At 38.8% G+C, this 27,780-nt stretch overlaps 1 protein-coding gene across 1 annotated transcript in view; it reads left to right on the forward strand.

Moving 5' to 3' along the window:
* GABRA2 (gamma-aminobutyric acid type A receptor subunit alpha2) overlaps window positions 1–27,780 on the forward strand; it is a 205,197-nt gene that overhangs the window by 85,798 nt on the left and 91,619 nt on the right. Inside the window, exon 5 of the mRNA XM_075567017.1 lies at window positions 8,172–8,392. Coding sequence (XP_075423132.1) covers window positions 8,172–8,392 — 221 coding nt within the window. The remainder of the gene's footprint in view (window positions 1–8,171; window positions 8,393–27,780) is intronic.

Consider the following 27,780-nt stretch of genomic DNA (forward strand, 5'->3'; position numbering starts at 1 on the left):
ACCACCAATCCTGAAACCACTATACTCACCCTGTATCCATTGATTGACATAGTGGTACAACATACCATATAATGTGGGCATGATAAACCACTATAGCAGTCAATTGTCAAGATTGGAAGGGAGAGAGGTAGAAAGGAAGAAGGTAGAGTAGACAAGGAAGGCAGAACAAAAGGAATAAGAAAAGAACAGAAAAATAAATAAAAGAAAGAAAAGAAAAGAAGACACCTGCAAAAGAATAAAAGATAATGAAAATGAAAAAACAATAATGTCCATTTATAACTTGTGGGGATCACAGAAATACCTTCAGGTCCCCTCACCCCCCCCCACCCGTCACCCCTTCCCCCCCCCCTCCTTTTTTCATATTCTTTCTTTTCTTTTTCTTTTCTTTCCTTCTGCTTTTTGTCTATCAGTCATTACTTTATTATATTTTATTATTTGATTATTTATCATTATGTGATTTAGATGTCATCACATCAATCAACTAAATGATGTGAGATATATGAATTCAACAATATTAACCTGTAGTCATGAAGTGGTTAATAAGGTCATATATACTATACAATGGATCAATTTATTGCTGTGTTTTTGTATTATCAAAAGATTCTTTAAAACTGTTTCTTTTTATATGCAATTATTTGTGCTATTAGACACATTATATGCTTATATTATGATATTCTGTAGTACATCGTGTTGGTATAGATTAAGGTACTATGAGAAATTTAGTATGATATATGCATTGATTTTTTTGTTATGTGATATATTCTATGTGATAAATTGATATGAGCCCTGTGTGTTGAAATTTGCATAAATGTTATTTAATCAGGTGCAACACATTAGTCAACCATTAGAAGGGAGTTATAAATAACACCCTCCCTTCATGTCTTGTCACACTCCTTGAGAAAGGGCGAACTCGCCCGAAACGCGTGAGAGGAGGTCTTTTTGTTATTTTCTTTAGTATCCATTTTATGTAGGTTAAATACATTGCTTTTACCTTACCTGGTGAGTCTGTCATCTAACGGAGCAGCGCTGATATCGATCATCTCTACCCTTGTTTACCATTGGATCGTGGTCGCGCAGGAAGTGCGTCATTCACCCTCTCAGGGAGCACACGGCCGGGAGCAACAGAGGGGACGGACCATTGTGAGCTGCGTGAGCTCTATCCGTGGGCTGCTGTATCTGCGGCCGCTGGCCCCACATGGGAAGTGGGTCTGCAAGTGGCTCTTACCCCGTACCTCCAGAAGGCTTTTTTCCTGCTCCACACATTTTCTTATTTAGCTGGACAGCTGTGGGAGTCATCCTAGAGTGGACAGATGGTCTCCTTGGATATCAAATCAAAGCGGTTCAGCTCAGGAGACCCCATGCTCCTGCACACTATTAGTAAAATTTACATTAAAACAACTTCATTACCTTAGCGGCTAGCCTAGCAGAGGGTGAAATGGACCCTCTTTTTCAGACACCAAGTGGAGGGTCCCTTAAGATCAAGATGAGGAGGATAGTCTCTGCAGAGGAGGGCAGTGAATATAAATATAAACTCCTCAGCAAGGAGGAGCCCAGGGATGAACCATGCATCCCCGCCAGGGAACTCACACATTTCCTAGAGAACACCCTCTATGGTCATAAAGACAGGAAGGTGCAGTTTGCCCTCAAGAGGGAGATGTGTCTTTTATCCTTTGCTCTCTCCAGGTGTACATGAGTTCCAACAACAGGGCCAAGAATTATTGGAGCTTGGAGCATCTCCGATGCAAGAAATTCATAAACCAGCTGCGAGAGTACCAGGCCTCACAAGAAATTGCCTCTTTGGCTGGTTCAAGCAGTACTCTTGACACAAAAATATTGGCTTGGCACATCAGCATGCTCAATGTTAACGGCTGTAAGGACAGTCTCCACAGGTTCCAGGTACTCTCCTATCTGCTAAAGGGAGGGTACTCTGTGAGTTTCCTGTAGGAGACCCCTACCACTCAAGAGGCTGGAGCCAATGGTAACACTGCAGGACCGTAGAGTTCTTCTGATCCTTCTTTTTAGAACAAACAACAGAGAAGCCCAATGCTACATCCAATATGACAAAAATACACAGTAAAAATACTTATATATTCTCTTGAAAAAGGGTCATTTAGTTTAACCCTTTGGCCAAAGCGTTGTAAGCTTGCGAGCCACAATAAGGCAGACACCTGTTTGCAAGTCCTAAAACTACCAGATAATGGTACCACGCTCAATAGCTCTCCTTTTAGTCCTCCCTTTGGACAATATATCATTCCGCATATTGGGACTTACAGTATCGTTCTCTCAGTGGATATTATATCCTTATGTATATATCTATTCTTATTACCTTTAATGCAATGTAAAGGGGACTGTTGTAACCTGGTCACTTTCTCTGTGCTTCTCATATGTATATATTTTCCCCATGCACCAAATTTCAATATGCTTTGATATTTTGGGTTTGAGCGATCTCCTGCCATTATTTATTTCGCCTCTGGCTGTACCCCTGATCTGGATGTAAGGATCACCTCCATACCAGAATACACTGTGTTGCAAAATAAACGAATTTCCATCCATTATAAAACTAGCTTGATTGGCTTCCAATTTTTCATATTTCTCTCAACTATATAAAGTGGCGTCACATCCCTGCAGATGTCCTATACATGTATACAGGGATGTGATGTCACATGGAGCCAGCAGATATTCCTGATCCCACATGACTCCATCTAGAATCTGCAGAACCTGGGTAGTATCTCTCAAATGGGAGGTCAACTTCTTTATTGAAGGCTGCAGCATAGCATCTATATAATATGAAAGATTTTGCGTCAATGACCCTAATCCAAATATTATCGCCTTCCCGGTGGTTTTATCAGGGATTTATGTACCTTGGGAAGGTAATAGAAGACAGGCATTTTGGGATTATACATTTTAAGATATTCATATTTCTTTTTGGAAAGAATCTCCTTAGTAAGGCTGTCGTCAAGGAGGAGGGTTAATTGCTTATTAAAATCTGCAATTGGATTCCTCAATAGTTTTTTATAAGTACTGGTATCCCCCAATAATGTATGTGCCTCTTGAGTATAATCTTGGGTATTTAAAATGACAAACCCCCACCCCCCATCAGCTGGTTTAATCACTATGTTTTTATTTTGTGCAAGTCTTTCTAGTGCTTCTTTTTCACTCTTAATTAAGTTAGGTTTATCGTACTTACTATTTAAATCATTAATTTTCTTCAGGTCGTCCTCCACTAACTTTTGGAAGGTCTCTACATAGAGTCCCCTACAGAAGCTTGGGTAAAATTTATAGGGCTTTTTTAGTGTAGTGTGCTTAAAATGATTTGTAGTTCTCATTGTTGTTTCAGTAATATTATCCCTGGATTCATTTTTAGATTTAAAAAAATAGCGGTTTAAAGTCAATCTTCTAATATACTTTTGCACATCAATAAACGTCTGGAATTTATTGGATCTATTAAAGGGAGAAAAATTGAGATCTTTACACAGTAATGACTTTTCTTGTTCTCCCAATGTCAAACTGCTAAGGTTAAACATCTCTGTTGTTTGTTCAGGTGCCTTCACCTTCTGTGTTCTCTTCTCCCCCCTCTACATCCTCTCGTCTTCCCTCTTTTCTTCTTACTGTACCTGAGACGTTATTGCTGAGTTCTACCTCCACTTTCGCGGGTAATATAGTCCTCTCTCTCTGTCTGTATATTCTACTCTCCCTCATTCTAAAAAAGGAGATCTATGGGTCTCATACGTCCCATTCATTCTATAGTTGTCCCTTCTTTCTGGTTCTCTATAGTCTCGTATCTATATTCTCTCTCTCCATTTGACCTATACCTCTCTTCCTCTCTATCTACAGTTATAATTGGACAGTGATACAAGTTTTAATATTTCGGCTGTGTACCAAAATAAATTCAAGTTACAGTTAAATAATGAATATGGGCTTAAAGTGTAGTCTATCGGCTTTAATTTGAGTGTATTCACATATAAATTGGTGAAAGGGTTTAGGAATTGCATCTCTTTAATATGTAGCCCCCTCTTTTTCAAGGGACCAAAAGTAATTGGACAATTGACTCAAAAGCTGTTTCATGGACAGGTGTGGGCTATTTCTTCATTATGTCATCATCAATTGAGAATGTAAAGGTCTGGAGTTGATTCCAGGTGTGGCATTCACATTTGGAAACTGTTGCTGTGAACCCACAACATGCGGACAAAGGAGCTCTCAATGCAAGTGAAACAGGGCATCCTTAGGCTGCAAAAAAATAGAAAATCCATCAGAGTGATAGCAGGAACATTAGGAGTGGCCAAATCAACAGTTTGGTACATTCTGAGAAAAAAATAACGCAATGGTGAGCTCTGCAACACAAAAAGGCCTGGACGTCCACGGAAGACAACAGTGGTGGATGATTGTTGGATCCTTTCCATGGTAAAGAAAAACCCCTTCACAACATCCAGCCAAGTGAAGAACACTCTCCAGGAGGTAGGCATATCATTATCCAAGTCTACCATAAAGAGAAGACTTCACGAGAGCAAATACAGAGGGTTCACCACAAGGTGCAAACCATTCATAAGCCTCAAGAATAGAAAGGCCAGATTAGACTTTGCCAAACAATATCTAAAAATGCCAGCCCAGTTCTGGAACAGCATTCTTTGGACAGAGGAAACAAGATCAACCTGTACTAGAATGATGGGAAGAAAAAAGTATGGAGAAGGCTTGGAACGGCTCATGATCCGAAGCATACCACATCATCTGTAAAACACGGTGGAGGCAGTGTGATGGCATGGGCATACATGGCTTACAATGGCACTTGGTTACTGGTTTGTATTGATGATGTGACAGAAGCAGCCGGTTGAATTCTGAAGTGTATAGGGATATATTGTCTGCTCAGATTCAGCCAAATTCAGCGAAGTTGATTGGACGGCGCTTCACTTTACAGATGGACAATGAAAGCAACCCAGGAGTTTTTTAAGGCATTGAAGTGGAATATTCTGCAATGGCCGAGTCAATCACCTGATCTCAACCCGATTGAGCATGCATTTCACTTGCTGAAGGCAAAACTTAAGGCAGAAAGACCCACGAACAAACAACAATTGAAGACAGCTGCAGTAAAGGCCTGGCAAAGCATCACAAAGGAGGAAACCCAGCGTTTGGTGATGTCCATGCGTTCCAGACTTCAAGCAGTCATTGCCTGCAAAGGATTCTCGACAAAGTATTAAAAATGAACATTTTATTTATGATTGTGTTAATTTGTCCAATTACATTTGAGCCCCTGAAATAAGGGGACTGTGTATGAAAATGGTTGCAATTCCTAAACGTTTCATACAATATTTTTGTTCAACCCCTTGAATTAAAGCTGAAAGTCTGCACTTCTATTGCATCTCAGTTGTTTCATTTCAAATCCATTGTGGTGGCGTACAGAGCCAAAATTATGAAAATTGTGTCAGTGTCCAATTATTTCCGGACCTAACTGTATATATCTATATTGGACTTTATTTTCATGTCTATACTGGTATTTCGGTATATACTATACCTGCACTCTCTCCTCCCAGTTGTACATGTGCAGGTCTTTTAGGCTTTTTCTTTGTTTTATAATGAAGTGTGTCTCACATCAGGGAGGTTCAAAATTTCCAGCGTTCTGTCCCCAGAACTTTAAATATCTGCTGCTGCCAGAGCCTCCAGGGGGGCTCAACCCTTGTATAGCCCCTAGGGCTTCCCCAAGACACAAGTAATAACAAGCCAGACTTGGGAGATAATAAACGTGGGGCTTATTAATCGGGAGTACAATAACACAAATTCCCACACCCAGGATAGATGTAAAATATAGGGCAAATACTCACGGAAATAGCTTGATCACAGTCCTCCAAGATGCACCTGAGCTATGCAATCTTGGGCTCTGTTGTCGTTTTGAGGGCTCAAGTCGAGCCTAAACATTCCACATATCCCTCCACCAGTTCTTGGATACCTCCCCAGCAGTTCAATGAACAAAGTACTGGAAAGGGGCTGGTAGCTTCCGGTCCAGCTAGCTCACTATGAATGGCTGCCTCCTGATTGATGAAGTGGGGACAGCTCCCCACCGACTGCGGATGCCCCAAAGCAAAGATAGTAATTTGCAGGATGCAACATGGAAACGTGGCTGGTATTCTCCTGGCTATCCAGCCCAAGGTAGTTGGTAGTCATTGAACAGTGGATACCCAAAAATATCCTGGATCTCTCCCAGGAACACAGAGGGAGGTGTGACTAGGAGCTTCCTTGATATCTAGCCCTATATGGTGGAGACCGCAACCTGCTTCAGCTGGATGCCCCAAACATAACCTCAGGAGGCGGCTATTAATTTTTTCTGTGCTGACTCTCAGCTGGCGCTCTTTTCACCATAGCTTCTGCACACCGTGAACTTTGAATCCCAGCCATTGAAGTCCATAAAACTGGCACTGGGCAAGGCGGTATCACTGCTTTCACAAGTTTATACACAATATACATCCCTGGGATAAAGTAGAACCATTGCTTTGACATGTTTAAGCATAACATTCCCATATACTGTACATTTGAATCCATAGAAATACCTGGGTACAACCCTGATGCTCACCATTCACCCTATGGTTACCACAGTAACCCTGGCATGAATCTGCAGCAGGACAAAGCATTCTGTGCATTTTGGGATGCCATGTTGCCTATTTCATCACACAGACTATAGTACAATCCCAAAGTGTGGAGAAACAGTCTCAGGCGAGGAGAATCCTGCTGGTGCAGCCAACACAACATAGACAAACATTTTCTTCAAAGTACAGGTCTCCTCTAAGATAGAGATACAAAGTAGAGCTCTACTAACAAGTTCATAATGAAGTTTTCCATTTAATGTGACAGCCAAGAACAGTGGAAAGACAACGTTTCAGATCCATATGGACCTTAAGGTCCATATGAGATCTGAAATGTTGTCTTTCCACTGAACTTTTTCTTTTAATGGTTTTTATATATGCAAAAAGCTTTTAATTCCCATGAAGTAATGATTCAAAATATAAATGAAGTATCTGCAGTTTATCTCAGCTAATGCTAATATCATTCTACATATTGCTGTTCAATTACTGTACCTACAGTATAATGGAAAATTGCTTCCTAATTCCAGTAATAAAATACACAAATAGAGGATAGCAACGAAACGGTTAAACTCTCTTTAACTGTGAATTTTACTTACTGTATGTCGTATGAATTGTTGGGAATTCTAAAACAAAATTTAGATGAAGTTTCATATATACGGTACACATTTGATTTTTTTCCCTTCAACTTTCACATTATAAAGTCTTGCTTTTTACTGTTCCTGTCATCGCCATATTGAAATATACGTCCCTATTTGTTTCACAGTGTCGCTTTTATTAGCTTAACATCTAAATTCCATCTATTGTTGATCTCTGCCCTGTATTATAAACAGGTCCACCTATTTTTTTAACCAAATATTGAATGCCTATCTAAATTTAAAGCATGTTCCTGCATATTCCCTATTATTTTCTACATTAGCTACCTTAAGTCACTACTGAGCTTAAAGCTTTAACCCTAAAATCTAGATAATGCAGCTGGAATGATATTCCTCTTTCCTAAACCCTTATCAAATCCTTTAAAAAGTTATTTTTTTTACCTGTAAAAATATTACCTCTCTGTTTCTCTCAATGGAAATTATCCAGGCATTATTGCACTATTTGTGCTTACTAAACTCATGTTCAATAGTATCTTCTCTCATTCTCCCCTCTTTTCTACAATCTCTTTGCCACAATTCAACAGAAACGATCTCTGAGAGCGTTGAAATATCAGTTGCATAGTCACTATCTTAACAAAGCATTTCAGTAGTCTACACACTCACATTTTCACCCCATTCAAGATAAGACTGCTAAACTATTGCACATAATTCTGCTGTATTCCTTCCACTATGCTTTACTTGAAGACAGTCACACTGATCCAGCTTCATATGTTAAATGTTTTACAGTTTTCTAGCCTGAATTTCGTAGTCAGTAATCTACTCATTGCTATTGTAATTTTACAATTTAAAACTATGCCTGGACCACTTACATGCACGCCTCTGTACTAACACTACAGTATGTATGATTTTACATTGTAAAGTACAGTACCAAGTATATTATGCTGTTAACACTATTGGAAATGAAAGACAATACAGTATATAAAGTATAAATGCTTTCTTTTCATCATAGGAATACACAATAGATGTGTTTTTCCGACAAAATTGGGAAGATGAGAGATTGAGATTCAAAGGGCCGATGCATATTCTTCGATTAAACAATCTAATGGCTAGTAAGATTTGGACTCCAGACACATTCTTTCATAATGGGAAGAAATCTATAGCCCACAACATGACAATGCCAAATAAGCTGTTAAGAATTCAAGATGACGGGACTCTCTTGTATACAATGAGGTATGTTTTTTTTTCTACTTTATTATTTAGTAAGTGATATTGAAACTTCATAATTGTCCTGGTTTGCCAAAATGATGCCTAACACCATAACATTATTTACTGGAAATGTATAAATCATCTGTACTTTATTTGCTGATTTATTAAAAAAATTTTATCACTTAATGTTTGGCAATTTAGCAGTACCAATAATTATTTTTTACAATATTACAGTTTTGTTTCTAAATTAGTTTAAACACGACATTAAAACGGATGTTTCAGTCTATTAGATTGTATGCATCTCGTCACATGAAGTACGTTGATTTCCTGTTTGAAAAACTTCCAATTCTATGTTCAATCCATTAGACATGTTCCAGTGCTGGAAGAAACCTTATAACCCATTGACTTTAATGGGATGTAAGTGGTCTTAAAGCATTGAAAGGTGCCTTACGGAAGAAGAATGCTTTGTAAATACTGGGATTTATTTCCCTGTGCCCCAGAGAACAAATATTACATTATTTTCCCTGTGAAAGGATCTTGAACCTGAAAAATTCTAGTGACATTTTGTGTATAATGTATGTACTGTACCTATGGTTAGAAGGAATTGTGTCAGGGATTTGAACTGTGAAAGCAATGTTACCACTAGGGCACTTCACTAAACATCAGCTGACAATTTAGAGTTGTTTTTAGAAATTGAACAACAAGGCAAAAAGTGCAGTCACTTATATATGCATGATTTCTCCACAGCAATAAGCATCCAGGTATGCATACTTTAAAGTTATTATTATGTAATTCAAAGGAATGTATTAATAGAAAAACAAAAACAAAGAATGAAACCCCTGACTTAAGAAAGTAGTAAGATATGTACTACGGTGTTGAGAAAAAGTTTGTGAACCCCTTAGAATTTTGACATATTTCACATATTTCAAACCTAAAATGTTATTAGATCTTAATCTAAGTCCAAATAATAGATAAGGATAACCTTATCAAACAAATGACAAAAAAATGATACTTTTTCAACATTTATTTATTAAGAAATTCAAATTCAAAAAAGTTTGACAACCTTAAGATTTAGTACTTGGTGGCACCCACATGAGCAGCAATGACTTCAACTAAGCAGTTCCTGTAACTGCCGGTCAGTCTCATATCGGTTTTGAGGAATTTTGGCCCATTCCTCCTTACAGAACTGCTTCAACTCAGTGACATTTGAGGACTACCATGTATGGACAACTCGCTTCTGGTCCTTCCCACAACATTTAGATGGGGTTTAGGCCTGGACTTTGACTGGGTTATTCTTAAATTTGGCATTTCTTCTTCTGCAGCCATTCTTTTGTCGATGTGCTTTTATGTTTAGGATCATCATCTTGCTGCTTTACCAACTTTCGCTTCAGGTTCAGCTCATGGACGTATGGCCTGACATTCTCTTCTAAAATCTTCTGATGCAATGCAGAATTCATAGTTGCTTGTCCAGGTCCTGAGGCAGCAAAGCATCCCCAAACCATCAGACTTCCACCACCATGCATGACAGTTGGGTTGAGGTTCTTCTGTTCGAACACAGTGTTTGTTTTTTGTCAAACATAACGTAACATAAGTTCTGCCTTTGACTCACCTGTCCAGAGAACATTGATCCAGAAGTCCCGTGGATCTTCTTGCTGCTCTTTGGTGAACTTCAGACAGGCAGCAATGTTCTTTTTAGAGATCAGTGATTTCCTCTAGGATATCCTTCCATCAACACTATTCATGTTCAGTCTTTTTCTGATAGTTGAGTCATGAACACTCACATAAGCCAAGGCAAGAGTGGCCTTCAGATACTTGGATGTTACTCTGGGATTCTTTGTGACTTCCTGGATGATTTGTCGATTTTGTTCTGTGAAAGATTTTGGAAGGACAACTGCTCCTGCGTCGAGTGACTGTTGTCTTGAACTTTCTCCATATGTAGACTCTGTGACTGACAGTTGATTGGTGGAGCCCCAAATCATTACAAATGGTTTTGTAACCCTTTCTAGACTGATGAGCTTCTATAACTGTTTTTCCGAGATCCTCAGAGATTGATTTTGATCATCGCATGATGTATTTCCACACACCTATATGGTGAAAACCAAACTCACAAAGTTTCTGATCTTTATACAGTATAGGGTGATGCCTCCCAAAATCACACCTGAAGAACTACCTAATTATTTAAACACCCAATTATATTTATCAGCTTAAATTTAGCAGATAAAACCAGGGTTTTGCTTACTTTTGCACATACCCTGACTCTTAATGACTCATTGTTTGTCTAATTCATACATAATTTTGTTTCAAAAGACATGGAATTGGTTGCTATAACCCCTATTGGAAATTTCAGAAAGTATGTATTTATCTACTGAATCCATTTAGGGGAGAATCTTTGGTAATGTTGGGATATTGTTTGAGGGATTGATCTTTTTTCTATACCCCTCTTAAACAGATCCCTCCACCCCTACCTTTGGGTATTTATAATTTGTTATTTGTCCGTCTGCATCACCTAGGTAGGAGGCATATGTGGTCACTATTAGCACCATTCATTTTATTTTATATATGTACAACTGTGTTTAATAAAATTGTGTTTTAAACCACTCATTTTCTTGAGACATTATTTGCTGTGAATATTGCCTATGACAATAATCGTGTAGCCAGCACACAGCTTAGACAAATTGATGTGCTAAGAATACCTTTCTTTGACTACAATTTTGTAGCAGTCACCCTGCACATTGTAGCCCTCTAAACTTACTTGAGACAGTTACATTGATTCCTAAAACAGGCTCTCTTGCACATTACTTTTAGAAGCTCCATACTGTACCTGGGGTCTGAGTGAACTCTCTGTGGAAGTCTTTTCTCTCAGCACTTATGTCATTTAACCACTTTCCTGTGCACCTCACCCTGTATATTATCCTCTTATTAGATTATAGCTGTAGCAGGAGTACACCTTTCCTTGTCTTTTTTATAGTAGTGATTCATAAATACAGAAGCACAAAAACAAAGACTTGAAGTAAGTGCAGGATAATTTTTATAACAAGCAGTTACTTTCCTTTTTGCACTTAGAGACAAAATTAATCTATTGTAGGTACAGCAATCATGACAACATGTGTGTAAGAGGGTGCAAACAATAAATCCAGCCGTTAGATACAGTATCTCAGTAAGACAATCCTGCTACTGTTGCACACTCATGAACTTGAAAGAAAAAAAAGTCAGTTTTTCAAAGAATTAGCCATCAAATTTTAATTGAGTGACTGCTGGACAGTAAAGAAATTATGCATAGGATTTTTTGATTTTGACATTTAAAATACAGTAAGTACTGCACCCCCCAAAATCTATTTGGGGTAGTATTAAATAGAGATGCTCACTTGCTCCTGTGTTTTGGTTTTGCCTCTACAGTTCTTTCGGGTTTTGTTCTGGTTTTGCCTAAAGATCCTTGGTTTTGCTTCTGATTCTAGATTATGGCGGGACTAGAAACCTCTGAAATGTTGCTAAAATATGGGCTTTACACACTGAATAATCCACCAAAATACTTATTCACTGACTTTTTATATTTCAATTGGATTATTGTAATCCGCTACTAGTTGGTCTCCAAATCTGCCATCTGTCTGTTCTGCAGTCCATACTAAATCCTACCAAGCTCATTTCCCTCACCCACCGCTCTTCTGCATGCTGACTGTACAAATAACTACATTAGCTACATGTACCTGACAGAGTCAAATTCAAAAACATTTGTGCTCATTTACAAAGCTATACATAACACAGTTCCTTGCTGGCCTAATTTTGAAGTACCCTCCAACACTCAATCCATGCTTTGCTCAAGATCTACATCCCTCCCCCCTCAATACTTCCTTTTACTTCCATCTCCAAGACTTCTCCTGTGCTGCACCCCAACTCTGGAATTCTCTACCATGCATTATCAGACTATCCCCTACCCTTCCATACATACATTTCAAAATTCCCTAAAAATACACTTTCTCAGGGAGACCTATCCAATAATCCTGAATTATTTTTTTTGGCTTAATTTACATATACCCTTTTGTTATGCAATATTATTGTCCTCACACATTTTTCTGCACAGCAGAATATGCTAGTGCCAAACAAATAAAAGATTTCACTGGGGTTTCTAGTAACATAGTGTAAATCTGAGTATAAAATGTATTAATACAAAAATAAAAAAGCCTCGAGATACATTAGGCACGCTCACAAGGGTATAGTTGGTAAGCACATGTAGAGATAATATCTCATGGCAGGGTGATGATAGAAGCAGCCAAAAGTGAGGCAGTCATCTGTAGCAATGGGCAGTAGCTGGTATTGTTCCTGCAGCAGATACATTGTTCCTGTGTGCTGACAGTGATCAAGGAGGGGTGCAGGAGCCAATAGCCAGGGGGAGAGGATGTTGCTTCCCACAAGGTAGTAACAGGCTGAAACTCCACCAGACTGTTGCAAACGCTAGCGTGATGATGTAACATGTAAAAAGGGGACGGCATTGAATTTTTTTTACAAATTAGGTTAAAAAAATTAAATACAATAGCATTGGTAATTGTTCCTGCTGGGGCATTATTGTGGAATATACAGGTGCGACAAAAATACTTTGTTGTCCGCACTTCGTCCGTGATCGAGCCGCACGCACCTCGTTTGCGTGCAGCTGGAATTATTTGTGCTATTATTTATGTTGTTGCAGTTCAGTACATTGCCGGCAGGTGGTGCACTGATTTTTTTTGTTTACGATTCTCTGAATGCTACAGTACAGTGCAGTAGTAACCCTGCAGGTGTCTGAATACAAGATAAAAAAGTACGTATGTTTCTTTGTCTAATGACCTTTTACATCTCTACTGTTGCAGTTTCACACTTATTAAAAAAACACACTGCATTAACGAAATCTATCTTATAATGTTTGTACTGTACTGTGAATGGCATGGGATATGGTGCTTTCTCCATGCCACACAAGACTGTCTTACAGTGATGCCTATATGATATTGCCATTCAAGTCGGAACAAATAAGAGTGCAATGTACATGTACATGTATTGAGTGTTAACATTAGTGATGTGGGATTTGGCCACACTATCTACTGGATACATAGACAAAGCAGTCCCCCCACTTCTATTCTAGGAAGCGAAACCTGATTCCTCCCCCCCCCCCTCAGACGAAATACCAGTGGCTAAGATCCATTCACATTTTTCAGCATTTCCCTCATATGAAGAGAAACCCATGCCACCCACGAGCCCTCGTCCCCTGGAATTAAAATTCCAATTCAAAGACATGCATCTCATATGCATTCCATTGACACGCATGCACATAGACAAAGCATACACACATGCCCTGTAGCCTTTATATCTACAAGTATTGGAAGTATAGACAAAGTGACTCAGTGTAATATTTTGTACTTTTTTTTATATATATTTTAATCAGAATGGGCACATAGAGAAATCTAAAGTATTACACTTCTATACAAGGGGAGTTTCACTTAAATAAAAACGTGGCAACCACATAGTATTGTAAATGCAATGCACAGTGACTCGTTGTAATACAGTGTTTTCTACTTTCTTTATATTTTAATCAGAGTGTGTACTTTGAGAAATACTGTGTACATTATTAAACTTGTAAACTACTGTATGGGAAATAAAAACATTGTACAGTAACTGCAAAACATTGTAAATTCAAAGTGACCAATTTCTTTTGTAATATTTACATGTATTGAGTGTTCACATTAGTGATGTGGAATTTGGCCACACTATCGACTGAATGCATAGACAAATCAGTTCCCTTCTGCCATTTCGATTCTAGCAAGCAAAATCACCTCCCGCGTGAACGGTCGCGGGCTAAGGTCCCTTCCCATATTTTAGCCTTTCCCTCATGTGAAGAGAAACCACCATTTACATTAATTAGAGGAGAGCCATTATAGGTGAACTGAAGAAGCAGTTTAAACTCACTGCTGCACAATTCAAGACCATCAATACGCAATCAATGCACTTTTATGGCATCAGAGGACTGTAGGCTGGAGTCTTCCGAGAGAAGAAGAATTTATGGATTGAATAAATACAGTTTAAAAAAAGTTTTTAATGAAGTACTTTATTGTAGTAATTGTTTAACTCTTGTTTTCATTCTTCTTTTGTTAGTTTGGCAGGCTGATGAGCATAAACACTGTGTTCATGTTGGAAACACATCTAGCTATACTGTAAGGTGATGTATTGTAATTCATGCATCTACAGCATTTTCTTCTCTAAATAACATTCTCACAATTATTTAACAGTTGAACACGTAAAAGTGACAGCAAGAGGAAGATGTCAGTTGACGAAGATTGTATTTCAAAAGTCATATTTTAGTTATTGTTTAATTCTTGTTTTCATTCATGTTTTGCAGGTTTGGCAGGCTAATGAGCATTAACACTGTATTCATGCAGGAAACACATCCAGCGACACTATAAGTTATGTTATGTAATTGCATCTATTTTCCGTCAATACCCGTACTGCGCATGTGTTCCATACAGTTCTTACATACTGTACAGTTCGCATGAGCAGAAATTCAATGACACGCGTATGCGTTTCAACCAGGTTCTATAGAAACACATATCTTCATACAAGTTTATCGGTTGTATGAATACTACACAATGTAATTCATTCATCTATTTCGTCTTGATTTTTAATTTATAACATTATCACTGTACAGGTGAAACTATACAAGAGCCAGCCCGAAGAAGATGCCGATGGAAGAATATTGTAAATTTGTAAGAAGGTCAAAGAAAATTGTATTATTGTATTTTCACAAAGTCTTTGTGCATTATCTCTAAAAATTTAATTTACTGTAATCTAATAAAAAAATCCTATTTTAAAAATATTTTGTAGTCATCTAAGTTTTTTGGGGGAATAAGTCGGGGGGTTACATTTAAATAAAAGGGATTTCAAATGAAATGAACGGGAATAAGGGATGGGTAACATTGTATTTAGATTGAAAACACACTAACACACCAGCGCCACCTATCATTAATGCAGAATACTGCAACCAACCCTAAAACTCAATTTGTTCCGGTCACGACGCACTTGCACGTCAGCTGTGAGCAGCTGACAAAACATCAGGAGATGAGACGTACTCCATGAGACCCCTATGAAAGTAAATGTTTCTACAACTGTAGCAAAACTTACTGTCTTTGGTACTGTGACAAAGCGCGAGATTCTACATGTGGGCACACTTTGTTGCCCACGGTCCGATCAACAGAATTATTTGTGTGGCTTATTTATTTTATAGCAATTCAGTGTGTGTCGAGGAGATGGCACACTGAATCTCTCTGTACTTTAAACTAGTGCATGTGCTGTCTATAACGACACACCCAAAACAAAAAGAGAAAAGCATGGCAGCAGTAAAAGCAACCACCGTTTCATTCAGAGCACCAGACATCCATTGCCTGGGAGCCATCCCGTCCAACATTACCCTTCTCCCCATTCATCCATTGTGCTTCTGAGCACCAATACGTACTCATAGCACTCATAGTACTAGCAGGCACACCAGGGACATTTTGGTTCAGCCCGTGTTGCTATTTTTGCTAGATTATAGTCTTGCTATTTTTGCATGTAGGCGAACACCAACAATAATATGACTACAAATGACTGTATGTCATTGACAGCGTTTTCACTAAACGACTCATTAGGTGTAGAGATGTCGATCTACTTTTATCTAGAACAGTGGCACCTAAATTAGAGGAAGAGGACATCCTTGCAGTAGAATTCAGCAGGTTAGAAAAATTGCTAGTAAAAGAAACAGAGAAATGGTGGGATCTAATATTTTTGGAAAAATATTTAGCCAATGGACGGATCCCAAAGGGTTTAAGACTTTAAGAAATTGACTTTTGATTTTGAAGATGAACAGTTCAGTACTGCTTGGGATAAGATCGTAGATAACTGTTCGTGTGAGTTAATGCATCTTTTAACGGCACACCATAGAAAGGGTCTAGGGAATATAGAAAAAGAGGTTAATAAAATAAAAAATACGATTGAACCCCTAGAAAGCACAGCTCTATATAAGAGGAATGACAAGAAATTACAAGAGAATCTAGACAAACTTGAAGTAGAGATTCTTGAAATTAAAAAGAAGAAATTTGAAAGGGATGAGCAGGATGACAAAAATTGTAATTACAAGCATTGGAATAAAAAAAGTAACACTGAAAGAGGAACATGGAGATATGATCAATTGACTGTACAAAATAGGGGCCGAGATAAGTACATGGATACCCGTAAGAATCAGGAGAAACAGATTACATTATACACAACAGAGAACCTACACTAAACCACAATATAAAGAAACATAGCAAAAGGAGGTATTATCCTCAAGGAGAAACACGTGAAAAGAGAACATACCAGAATCATCCACAAACACCTAGATACTATAGGAAATCTTCTCTAATTAGAGCATTTAGAGATAGAGATAGATCCAGATAAATTATTAGAAAAGTCTCCCCTATTAAGACATTTAGTAAAATAAATAGATCTAGAGATGATGAAAGCAGGTATATCCCTTGGAGTAAATCATCTTGTTCAAGGGTCTGCAAACTTTCAAGGAAGAAGAGCCATTTTATAAAAATATATATTTGTCCAAAATACTCAAAGAGCCGCAACACATGCATGAATATTACATCCCCACAAACACATACATATACTGTACACACACTAATAGGTATATACAGTACAGTACTGTATAAGCATTAACACACGTCAAACTTACTTTAATCAGAATTAAGGAAAATAAAAAATGTATGGAGGAATAAAATGCACCTCACAATAATGTCCCCTTATTTAGTTTTTTTCATTGTTTTTCGGTGCAGGTTTGTCATTTTAAAATACACAATACATACATACATACAAATACACTACCCCTCCACAGATACACACACAGTACTTCCCGCAAATACATGCACACACACTACTCCCCCCAAATATATGCACACACACTGCTACCCTCCAAAATACACACACACTACTACCCCCTAAAAACTCATACACATACACACACTCACTACCCTCCCCGACACACACACACACACTACCCCCCAAAATACACACACATACACACACACCCAAATACACACACACACACAAATACCACCCAAACACACACACACACTAATACACCCCCAAATACACACACACTACCCCCACATACACACACACTACCCTCCCCCCCCACACACACTACCCTCCCCAAATACACACACATACACACTTACACCCAAATACTGCTGCGGCCGAGTTTATTCGAGCATTTGCCCGTTCTCGGCCGCAGCAGTAACCTGGCGCGCGCCGGAGCAGCGGAAGAGCGCCCTCTGATCGGGGCGCTCTCCCTCCCGCTGCCGGGTCCGCCGGGTCCCCCGGAACCCCCTGCCGCCGTCCCCCACATCGCGGGACACCAGGGCTCCCTCGGGGAGCCCTGGACGCGCGTGCAGGGGGCGCAGGCACCCGATGACTCGTGACCGCTGAGGGAGTGCGGCTAGCATGCCAGGGCATCCCCCGGCTTGCGGTGCTAGCCGTGCTCGAATTAAACGTGTCGGTAGTGTACACACACACACACAAATACCACCCAAACACACACACTAATACACCCCCAAATACACACACACTACTACCCCCACATACACACACACTACCCTCCCCCCCCCACACACACACACACTACCCTCCCCAAAAACGCACACACACAAACTACCCCCAAAATATACATACATACATACACACACATACATACACACATGCATACATACACACACACATTGGGCCTGCCTCTCTCCTCCATCCGCAGGTTGCCGTTCCCCAGCTGCTGCCTCTCTCCCTCACTGTGCTGCTCTTCACTGTGGGGGGGGGGGGGATCAGCACTGGTCGGGCCTCTTGTTGCCTCCAGGTATCTCCTCAGCTTCTGGCATGCCTCGTGCACTGTTTCACGCTGGGCCTTTTTGTGACATCAGCGTGCACCAGAAGTGGTGGTGCGCACTTCTGGTTCGAGCTGGCACCAGAGAAGCCTGGCATGGGACAGTGTACGAGGCATGCCAGCACCTGGGGAGATGCCGGGGCAACAACAAGAGGCCCAACCAGCACAGGCCGGGCCCTCCTCCCCCCCCCCGCAGCCAAGAGTAGCACAGTGAGAGAGAGAAACATCAACTGGGGAGCGGCGACCTGCGGACTTACAGTAGGAGAGCCGCATATAGGTGCGGGAAGAGCCTCATGCGGCTCGGGAACCACAGGTTGCCGGCCCCTGTTCTATGTATATATCTAGTGCGAAAAGGGATCATAAAGGTTAAAACAAGGAAGGAAAAATATCCATCCATTTTTAGACAAGGACTCCCATTCCAACAACAACAGAGTTTCAATTTTAAAGGATATAGGCCAGGTGAATCAAGAACCCATACCACAAAGAAAAAGAGGTTTATATGTAAGCGGGGAGGAAGACACAAAGAAACCAAAAAGATACAATCACTAAAAAGTGTATTCAATATAAGTATTAAAACTTTAACTCTGAAACAAAATAATATATTGGCAAAAGTTCTCAACTTAGCCCTTACAGTGGGGCCCAATGGATTTGAATTATTTATTGACGCCAATACATTTTTGCGAAAATTAACATTGAAAAATTATTTTAGATAAGGACGCACAGAGTAGAGAGGTGTAAATGCGTGAAACCCTAACAAAAGAAATTACGGATAAGAGTGATTTAAGAAGAGGTAATGAGGAATTTACACATTCTAAATTGAAAAATAGGTAATCTTTTGCCCTAGTTTCTTCAAAGGAAACTATTTGGAGACTTTTCATAGCCTTGTTCAGAAGGATTTTCAGACGATTGCAAATGAAAAAAAAAAACATTTTAGAAGTAATCTCATCACTACAGAAAAATTAGCATTAAATCAGCCGATGGCTTATGGTGAGATAACTGTAAAACAAGCAGGTAAAGGTGGGGGAGTAGTCGTTATGGATAGCTGCTATTATGAGATGGAAGCAAACAGAATTCTTAATGATCCTAATACATACATTAAATTGTAAAGGGATCCTACCATTACATTCATGGAAGAAATGCATATACTTCTATCTGAGGGAAAATCTTATGGCATTCTATCTGAGGAGGCATTTGGTTATCTTTGGAGAAGTAGACCCACAACACCGGTGTTTTACTTCTTACCAAAGATACATACAAATTTACAGGAACCCCTGGGAATACCCATTATTTCGGGTATTAATTCACTTGCAGAAAACCTCGCTGGGTACAGTATACACATGAAATCTTACTTAAGAGAAACAATGCATATATTAGATGTACTAGATAAAATTAGTTAGAAAACAGGTTATTATCTGGTAACGTCAGATGTTAGCTTGCTGTAGACCTCTATAAATCATGTACAGACGAGACCACGAGTATTCTAAATCTTGCTTTAAACTAGCCAGATTACATTGTAGGTATGTGCTGGGTGTAACCTGGCTAGTTTAAGGCAAGTTTAAGGCATTTCTGCATTGACTAATGACCCATAGGATTAACAAAGCAGGGGTCCTTGGCAGTCCCATTTAATTTGAATGGGACTGTCAGGGACCCCCGCTGTTAATTTGATGGGCCATTATTCAATACAGAAATGTTTGGTCTAGTTTAAGGGAAGTTTAAGGCATGTATCCAGCATGTACCTGGGGGAACCTGGGTCTTTTTGGCGATTGCCACTGGTTTGGGTTAGAATAACCGTGGGCACTACAGTACAAGGTTGTGAAGCAATACGGAAAACCTTAGATAATGATCCCAGGTTTTTATAGAGACAAGCTACATTTTATTAGACAGAATTTTATTACTTTTAGAACCTAACTATTTTTGTTTTAATGCAATTTTCTTTTTACAAAAATATGGCACGGCCATGGGGGTCGGGTTCACATCAAGCTAAGAAAATATATTTATGGGAGCATGTTAGTTCGACACCATTTGGTCCAACAACCCTTTTGGTTTGTACCTGGTCCTATGGAAGAGATATATTGATGACATTATTTTTATCTGGAAAGGGGATTTAGTGACATTAGATTTGTTTTTAAAGTATCTGAACAATAAATAACTTAATTTGAAATTTACAACAAAATGGAGTGACCAGGAAATAAAGTTTTGGGATTTAGACATATATATAGAAAATTATGCAATTAACACTAGAAAGTTTTTCAAAAAAGTTGATTCCAATAATCATTAAAAGAAATTGCACAAAATGTGAAATATATCATGATCAGACAAAAGTACTAAAATCAAGAATTCTAGAAAGAAACTATGATCCAGAAAAAATTTAGTTGGTTTTAAAAAAAAAACAAAAAACAGATTCCATCAAAAGGTAAGAACTCCTTACCCCCAAGATAGATAGGAATCCAGATATGATTTTCCAGACTGCATTTGTTACCAAATATAATAGGAAAGCCATGGAAATTAAAAATGCTATTTCTAAATATTGGCACATTTTAAAGGGAGACCTCATTTTGGGAAGCATGATTGAAAAAAGACCAAGGATTATTTAAAAAAAAATCAAATTTGAAGGAAGAACTGGCACCAAGTACTTGTAGGACCAACAAACACAAAGATGGAAGACTCCAGAAGCCTTCAGGTATTTTTAAATGTGTTACTTGTAAAGCTTGCACTTTTGGCTCAGAGGAGAAAATTAATTTTAATTTGAATAGTACTGGAGAGGTTTTTAAAATGAAACAATATATTAACTGCAAAACAAGTTCTGTCATCTATGTCCTGGAGTGTCCATGTGGTCTACAGTATTTAGGAAAGACCTGTAGACCTCTGAGAGTTCATGTGTTAGAAGACATAAGGAACATAAGGAATAAATTATTGACGTATACTGTTTCAAAACATTTCTCCTGTGTACAATACATAATGCCAATCCAGTATGGCTCAGATACAGAGTGATTGAACACATAGAAAGCCACTGGAGAGGTTGAGATAGAAACACCAACATTCCCCGAAGAGAGAAAACTAATGGATTTTTAGACTTAAAACCCTTGTGCCACTTGGTCTTAATATAGATAAAGACATTGGTGCTTTCCTTTAATTTTGCCTTTATATATTTTAGTTTTTATCCATCTGAGATTTTATGGATATTTTATTATTTTTTGTTGGACATTTTTCTTAAATTTTCCTCATTCTTCTCAGAAATTGAGGTCTACGTTTGTTGATACAGTATAAGATATTTTATATGTTATATACTGACTTTTATTGTGTTTCCACAGAATGCATATGTGGGAATCATCTTCTCTAGCTTATAGACTAGGGTTTTTTAGCGTTAATAATATTAATGTGTTTTTTTAACTTGTAATATTTTAAAATCAGTTCATGTGTATTTTGTTATGTAATAAAATGACATTATAATTTTATTTTTGGAACACATACATTTGTATTCAAGATGTGTTTTATATTATTATATTATGTATGAAGTGTATACATCGACTGATAATACAAACTGATTTACAGCACAATATTGGTATTAATAATAGATGAGATCATGATTGAGTGCTCGTTTCAGAGCTCAACTTTCTGATTGGGAAGCGTAGGATATTTAGATCAGACCTCCCAGTGTTACAACAGCTGACTCCTGACGAAGCACCCAACAAAACACGTAGAGTCATTGCAAGTGTCATCGACATCATCGTGTTGCCCATGATATGGGAAGCAGAGAGACCCGAGTGTCCAAGGGATCTGACGGCGCACAAGTTCCTTGGCGCGAGCATGGGTGAGACCCTTCTGCCGTGGGACAAAATTTGCACCCAGCTACGCCAACCTTTATGTGGGAAAATTGGAAGATAGATACATTTGGAATAACAATCAATTTTCTAATAACATCCATATGTGGAGAAAATTTATAGATGTTATCATCTTAATTTGGAAAGGTAATAAGGAAAGCTTAGATAAATTAAAATAATAACATATATCAATACAAATGACCAGAATTTTTGATTTACTTGTAATATCAGTTCTGAGAGTATTGCTTTCCTTGATTTTGAACGGCTCCATTCAGAAGGTCTCATACATAATAAATTATATAGAAAAGATGTTGACTATAATGACTCTCAACGCCACTAGCATCCACCACCCCTCATGGATTAAGGGACATCCCATTTGGCCAGTTCCAATGCTTATGAAGGAACTGGACTAATGATAAACTTCTTTGCAGAAGCTGAAACCCTAAAAAACAGATTTCTTGAGAAGAAAATATGTACCTAAAATTGTCAACGAGCACTTTGAAAAGAATCATCACTATAAATTAAGTGATCTTTTAGTCAAGAAACATACTGTACAGTACAAATAATTAAGAAATAAATATATCCAAGATTACCTGTTTTTATACTACCTACAATGAGGGAGCTATAAAAATTAACAAAACCCTCAAAAAATATTGACTTATTTATAAAACAAGACCCACATCTTATTGACGACCAGTCAGATTGAATATAAAAAGGGGAAGAATTTGAAAAATGTACTTACCCCAGCCAATCGAAATAATATATATATAAAAAAAAATACCTAAGATGCCATTTGGCTTCATGTCAAACCATTGGCTTCTTTAAATGTGGGGGCAACTGTTGTGTTACATGCGACCACATACAGTACATCCTATAAAAGACAATCATTTTACGCACAACAGGAGCTTCTTTTAACATTAAGAACTTTATTATCTGCAATACATGTTTTGTGGTTTACATACTCGAATGTCCTTGCCACAAACAATATGTAAGCAGGACATAGAGAAGCCTTAGGTACAAGTTTCTCGAGCAAAAATATTGTACATAAATATATTCTCGAGAATATATATTGAAACGGGTTCCCTCAATCACACATTTTCATAAATTCCACAATAAAGATCCAAGCAAACTTAACATGAAAGACATTGAGGTTATTAAACAGGATGAGAGAAATGGATTCAGATTTAAGAAATTACACCAATGTGAAACCTATATCCACAAACGGAGAAACAGAACAGTGTCCCTCACTCAGCCTTGAAAATATACTGTAAAATTATGTAGAACCCTAGTGGGTGCACGAATGGGGTTGTAAACATAAAGATAGGAGAAGCCATCAAATACAGGGATTAATTAAATTACTGTGTGTACAACCACTGGTTTATGTTACAGATGGTATATAATATACCTGTGTGCATTGATTAGTAGCAGCTAGTTGAATACTAGCTATTATGGGATAGTAATGGGAGGAGTGTGCTAAATGAGTATGAAAGTGTCTAAACTTTAATAATTTAGTTAAAATAAACGTAACATACAAAAAACAACATAAACCAGTGGTTGTACACACAGTAGGGGCCTTTAATTCATTTCTTTTAAGGTTTCTCCTGTATTTATACAGTTGTGTGCAAAAGAAAGTACACCCTCTTTGAATTCTATGGTTTTACATATCAGGACATAATAACAATCATCTGTTCCTTAGCAGGTCTTAAAATTAGGTATATACAACCTCAAATGAACAACAACACATGACATATTACACCATGTCATGATTTATTTAACAAAAATAAAGCCAAAATGGAGAAGCCATGTGTGAAAAACTTAGTACACCCTTACTGCTTCCATAAGAATTAAGATCTAAGTAGCAGACAGGTGCTTCTTATCAAATGCCCTTGATTAATTGATCATCAGCAAGTGTGACCACCTCTATAAAAGCCAAAGTTTTAGCAGTTTGCTGGTCTGGAGCATTCAGGTGTGTATTAACACAATGCCAAGGAGGAAAGACATCAGAAATATTTTAGAGAAGCATGTGTTGCTGCACATCAATCTGGGAAGGGTTATAAGGCCTTTTCCAAACAATTTAAAGTCCATCATTCTACAATGAGAAAGATTATTCAAAGTGGAAAACATTTAAGACAGTTGCCAATCTTCCTAGGAGTGGACGTCCCAGAAAATTCACTCCAAGGTCAGACTGTGCAATGCTCAGAGAAATTGCAAAAAACCCAAGAGTTACATCTGAAGCGCTATGTACATTAAGAAGCGCTATGTACATTAATGGCGCTATATAAATAAAGACATACAATACAATACAATGATACAACAATGGGGGAAGGGAAGGGGATGGAGACCCTCGCATCAGCCTATAATGAAGTGAGATAAACAACGGTGCAATAAGGGGAGAGAACAGGATGATTACTAGAGAACAAAGACACCCTCAGGGCAGCACTCGTTGTATATGAAAATGTAGTGATGATAGACTTAAAATTTAAATGCTTTAATTATGTTAGTTAAAATAAGTGTCAAAATCGTTGAAATAAATGAACAACTGACAGTGGTAAAACAACACACAAAACAGACAGAAATACACAATACTTAAACTGAAATCTAGGGGGAGAGGTAGAGATCCTACCTATCTGCTGATTAGCAGTGATGAACAATCATTGACTGAATAGTTTGCCCCCTGGTTCAGCAATAACAAGGTTAAAAAGCCTGTAAAATAGATACAGGTGACGGTGGACTGACATGCAAAGGTATATGCCAAAAAATGTTATGCAAAATATGCAGTAATAGAGTGAAAGCTCACTAGTGATGGTGTAGTACAGCCGCAATAAGCTAAAATGTTGAAATAGCTCTGGTCGTGGAGGATCCCTAAATACAGGGTTAATCAACCTTAGCTGTAGGTTGGTAGAAATGGTGATCTAAGTGTTAATAAACAGTGCGCACAGGAGCTCACAAAGTGTGATACTTAGCTCTGGGGCACGGATCTAGTCCGTATCCAGTTATAGCCCCCTAGCTATCGACAGTCAAAATAACTACTTAACTATCATTGTTTTCTGCGTGTTGTGAGGCTTTAATAAGCGTGATAATGGCACATTTGAACTAGGGGGCTATAACTGGATACGGACTAGATCGCCAGGAAATCGCCAGTCGCCAGGAAATCGCAATACGACATCTTGTTGGAATGTGTTTAATTAGCTTAAGGGTTTGTTTCGGGATATCATCTTGGGGTCCGTATCCAGTTATAGCCCCCTAGCTATCGACAGTCAAAATAACTACTTAACTATCATTGTTTTCTGCGTGTTGTGAGGCTTTAATAAGCGTGATAATGGCACATTTGAACTAGGGGGCTATAACTGGATACGGACTAGATCGCCAGGAAATCGCCAGTCGCCAGGAAATCGCAATACGACATCTTGTTGGAATGTGTTTAATTAGCTTAAGGGTTTGTTTCGGGATATCATCTTGGGGTTTATTAAGAAGGGTCTGCCAAGGGTTGAGAGCAATTCTGAGGCCTAACAAATCATTTATGAGGTCATCAGCCTTTTTCGAGAGAAACTCCACCTGATGGCATTTCCACCATATGTGGTACATTGTATCCACATCCCCGCAACCTCTAAAGCATAGTGGGGATGGTGTTTTAAATATTTTGTGTAACTGTGAGGGTCAAAGGTACCACATGTTCATAATTTTGTAACAGTTTTCTTTGGTAATAGTGTTAATTGAGGTAGCAGCCAGCTCTTCCCAAATATTTTTCCATTCCTCCATCTCCAGGACCTCGCCTATGTCCGCCTCCCATTGTCTCATAAATTGCTTTTTTGAGTCTGCGCTACTTGGGATTATGTGGGGATACAGTAGGGATATAAAGAACGTGTTCAATGGGTTGGCTCTACAAACAGACTTGAAAAGGGTACCATTGAAAGAAGATACTCTTGGACTTTGTGAGCTAACAAAGTGTCTCAACTGATGGTATCTAACAATTAGATTCCAGGTGCTCCATAACTCTCTTTAAATGTGTTGAATGATTTAATCTTGGTGTTCAGCTGGAAAACTAACCTGGTTATGCCCAATGTTTCCCACCCTGGAAATTCCATCCCTAGTATCCAGGTTTAAAATCTGGATCTACAAAACGTGGGGTAATGTTTGAGCGTTTTAGGGTACACGTGTTTTAATTTATTTATGTCCCATATATTCAGTGAGCAGGAGATCAATGGGTTCAATGCTAAAGCTCTCGATTTAGAGTGGGCCATACTGTCCACCAAAACTCGTTCCCCTCTGTTTAGATGAAACAGTGTCAGTTGACTTCCTTGTGCTGCCTTGTAATATGAGTAAAGGCATGGTACCGATAGGCCTCCAGAAACGACTGAGTGTATCATAATCGGACCCTCAATTTTTAACTGTTCCAAATAAGCTTTGTCATGTGTTGTTGGAGGTTTGTGATATCTTTTTTTTATTGGAATAGTGAGAGTGCGAAAGAGATAAAATATTTTGGGTAACAAGTTCATTTTAACAAAATTAATTCTTCCTATCCAGGAGATTGGAAATTTTGACCATTTGACAAGGCTGTTCTTGAACTTTGTAATGAGCCGGGGGTAGTTAGTGTCATATAGTGCATTTATGTTGTTTGTCAAATTGATTCCCAGGTATTTCAAGGAAACCTTTGCCATTATAGATCAAAATTGATGGCAGTCAACTGACCGTTTCCTTCTGCAATCCTATCCCCAGAGCCTCTGACTTGGAGCTATTAATTTTAAAGCCTGAAAGGTTACCGAATGGTGTGATACTATGGAAGAGGTTTTGCAGTGACCTCATTGTTTGTTGAAGCACAAGACTGTCATCCGCATATAGGGCTATTTTGTGGGATTGGGAATTAAGCTCAATTTCATGTATAATAGTGTCTTCTCTGATCATAATGGACAGGGGTTCTGTTTATAATTCAACCCAATCTCATGCCACATTTTATTGGGAATGGATCTAATGAAAACCCTGCACTTTTGACCCAAGCCACCGGGGAGCTGTAAAGACTTCTGACCGAATTGAAAAATTCTCCCTGGATGTCAAAACGAGAAAGGGTAGCACACACAATTCAAACACCTTTTCTACGTCCAGCGCAGGAACCATGGTAAGGATCTCATTTTGGTTAGCTTTGTGGGTTAAGATTAGCCTTTGCCTCGTATTGTCAGATGTCTGGTGTTGTGATATAAATTCTACCTGGTCTGGATGTATTAAATTACGGAGTTGCTGGTTGTCACGTGAGACCAGGTTCTACAATACATTTGTTACGATTGTGCTCGCCACAAACCGGGACCGGACCGCGGGGCTGAGGTGGGGTTATATAATCACCGACCTTAGTCCGCGCAGACTGATCCGGAGTGCACAGTTCATAGTCGTACATAGCAGGGTCAGGATTGGTGAAGGCAACATCGTCGTTATTCAAGCAGGAGTTCGGCAACAGGTAGTCAGGAGTTCCCCGCTTCAGCTTAGGAGCGTGAGTGCGGGAGTGGCCTCTGTGCGAGGAGCGGGCTCGGCCCATGACGCCGGTCTCAGTAGGGGGAGACAGCAGGCTGGCCGAAGTACACCGCGGGACAGCGTCAGGGAAAACCAACGCTTCAGCACAGAAGTCCAAAGCAGGCCTCAGGAAACGAAGGGTAACCTCTGCTAGGGGAGAATGCAGCAGGTACCAGGAACCA

The sequence above is a fragment of the Ascaphus truei genome, chromosome 1, assembly GCF_040206685.1.
Source record: "Ascaphus truei isolate aAscTru1 chromosome 1, aAscTru1.hap1, whole genome shotgun sequence".
Taxonomy (NCBI): domain Eukaryota; kingdom Metazoa; phylum Chordata; class Amphibia; order Anura; family Ascaphidae; genus Ascaphus; species Ascaphus truei.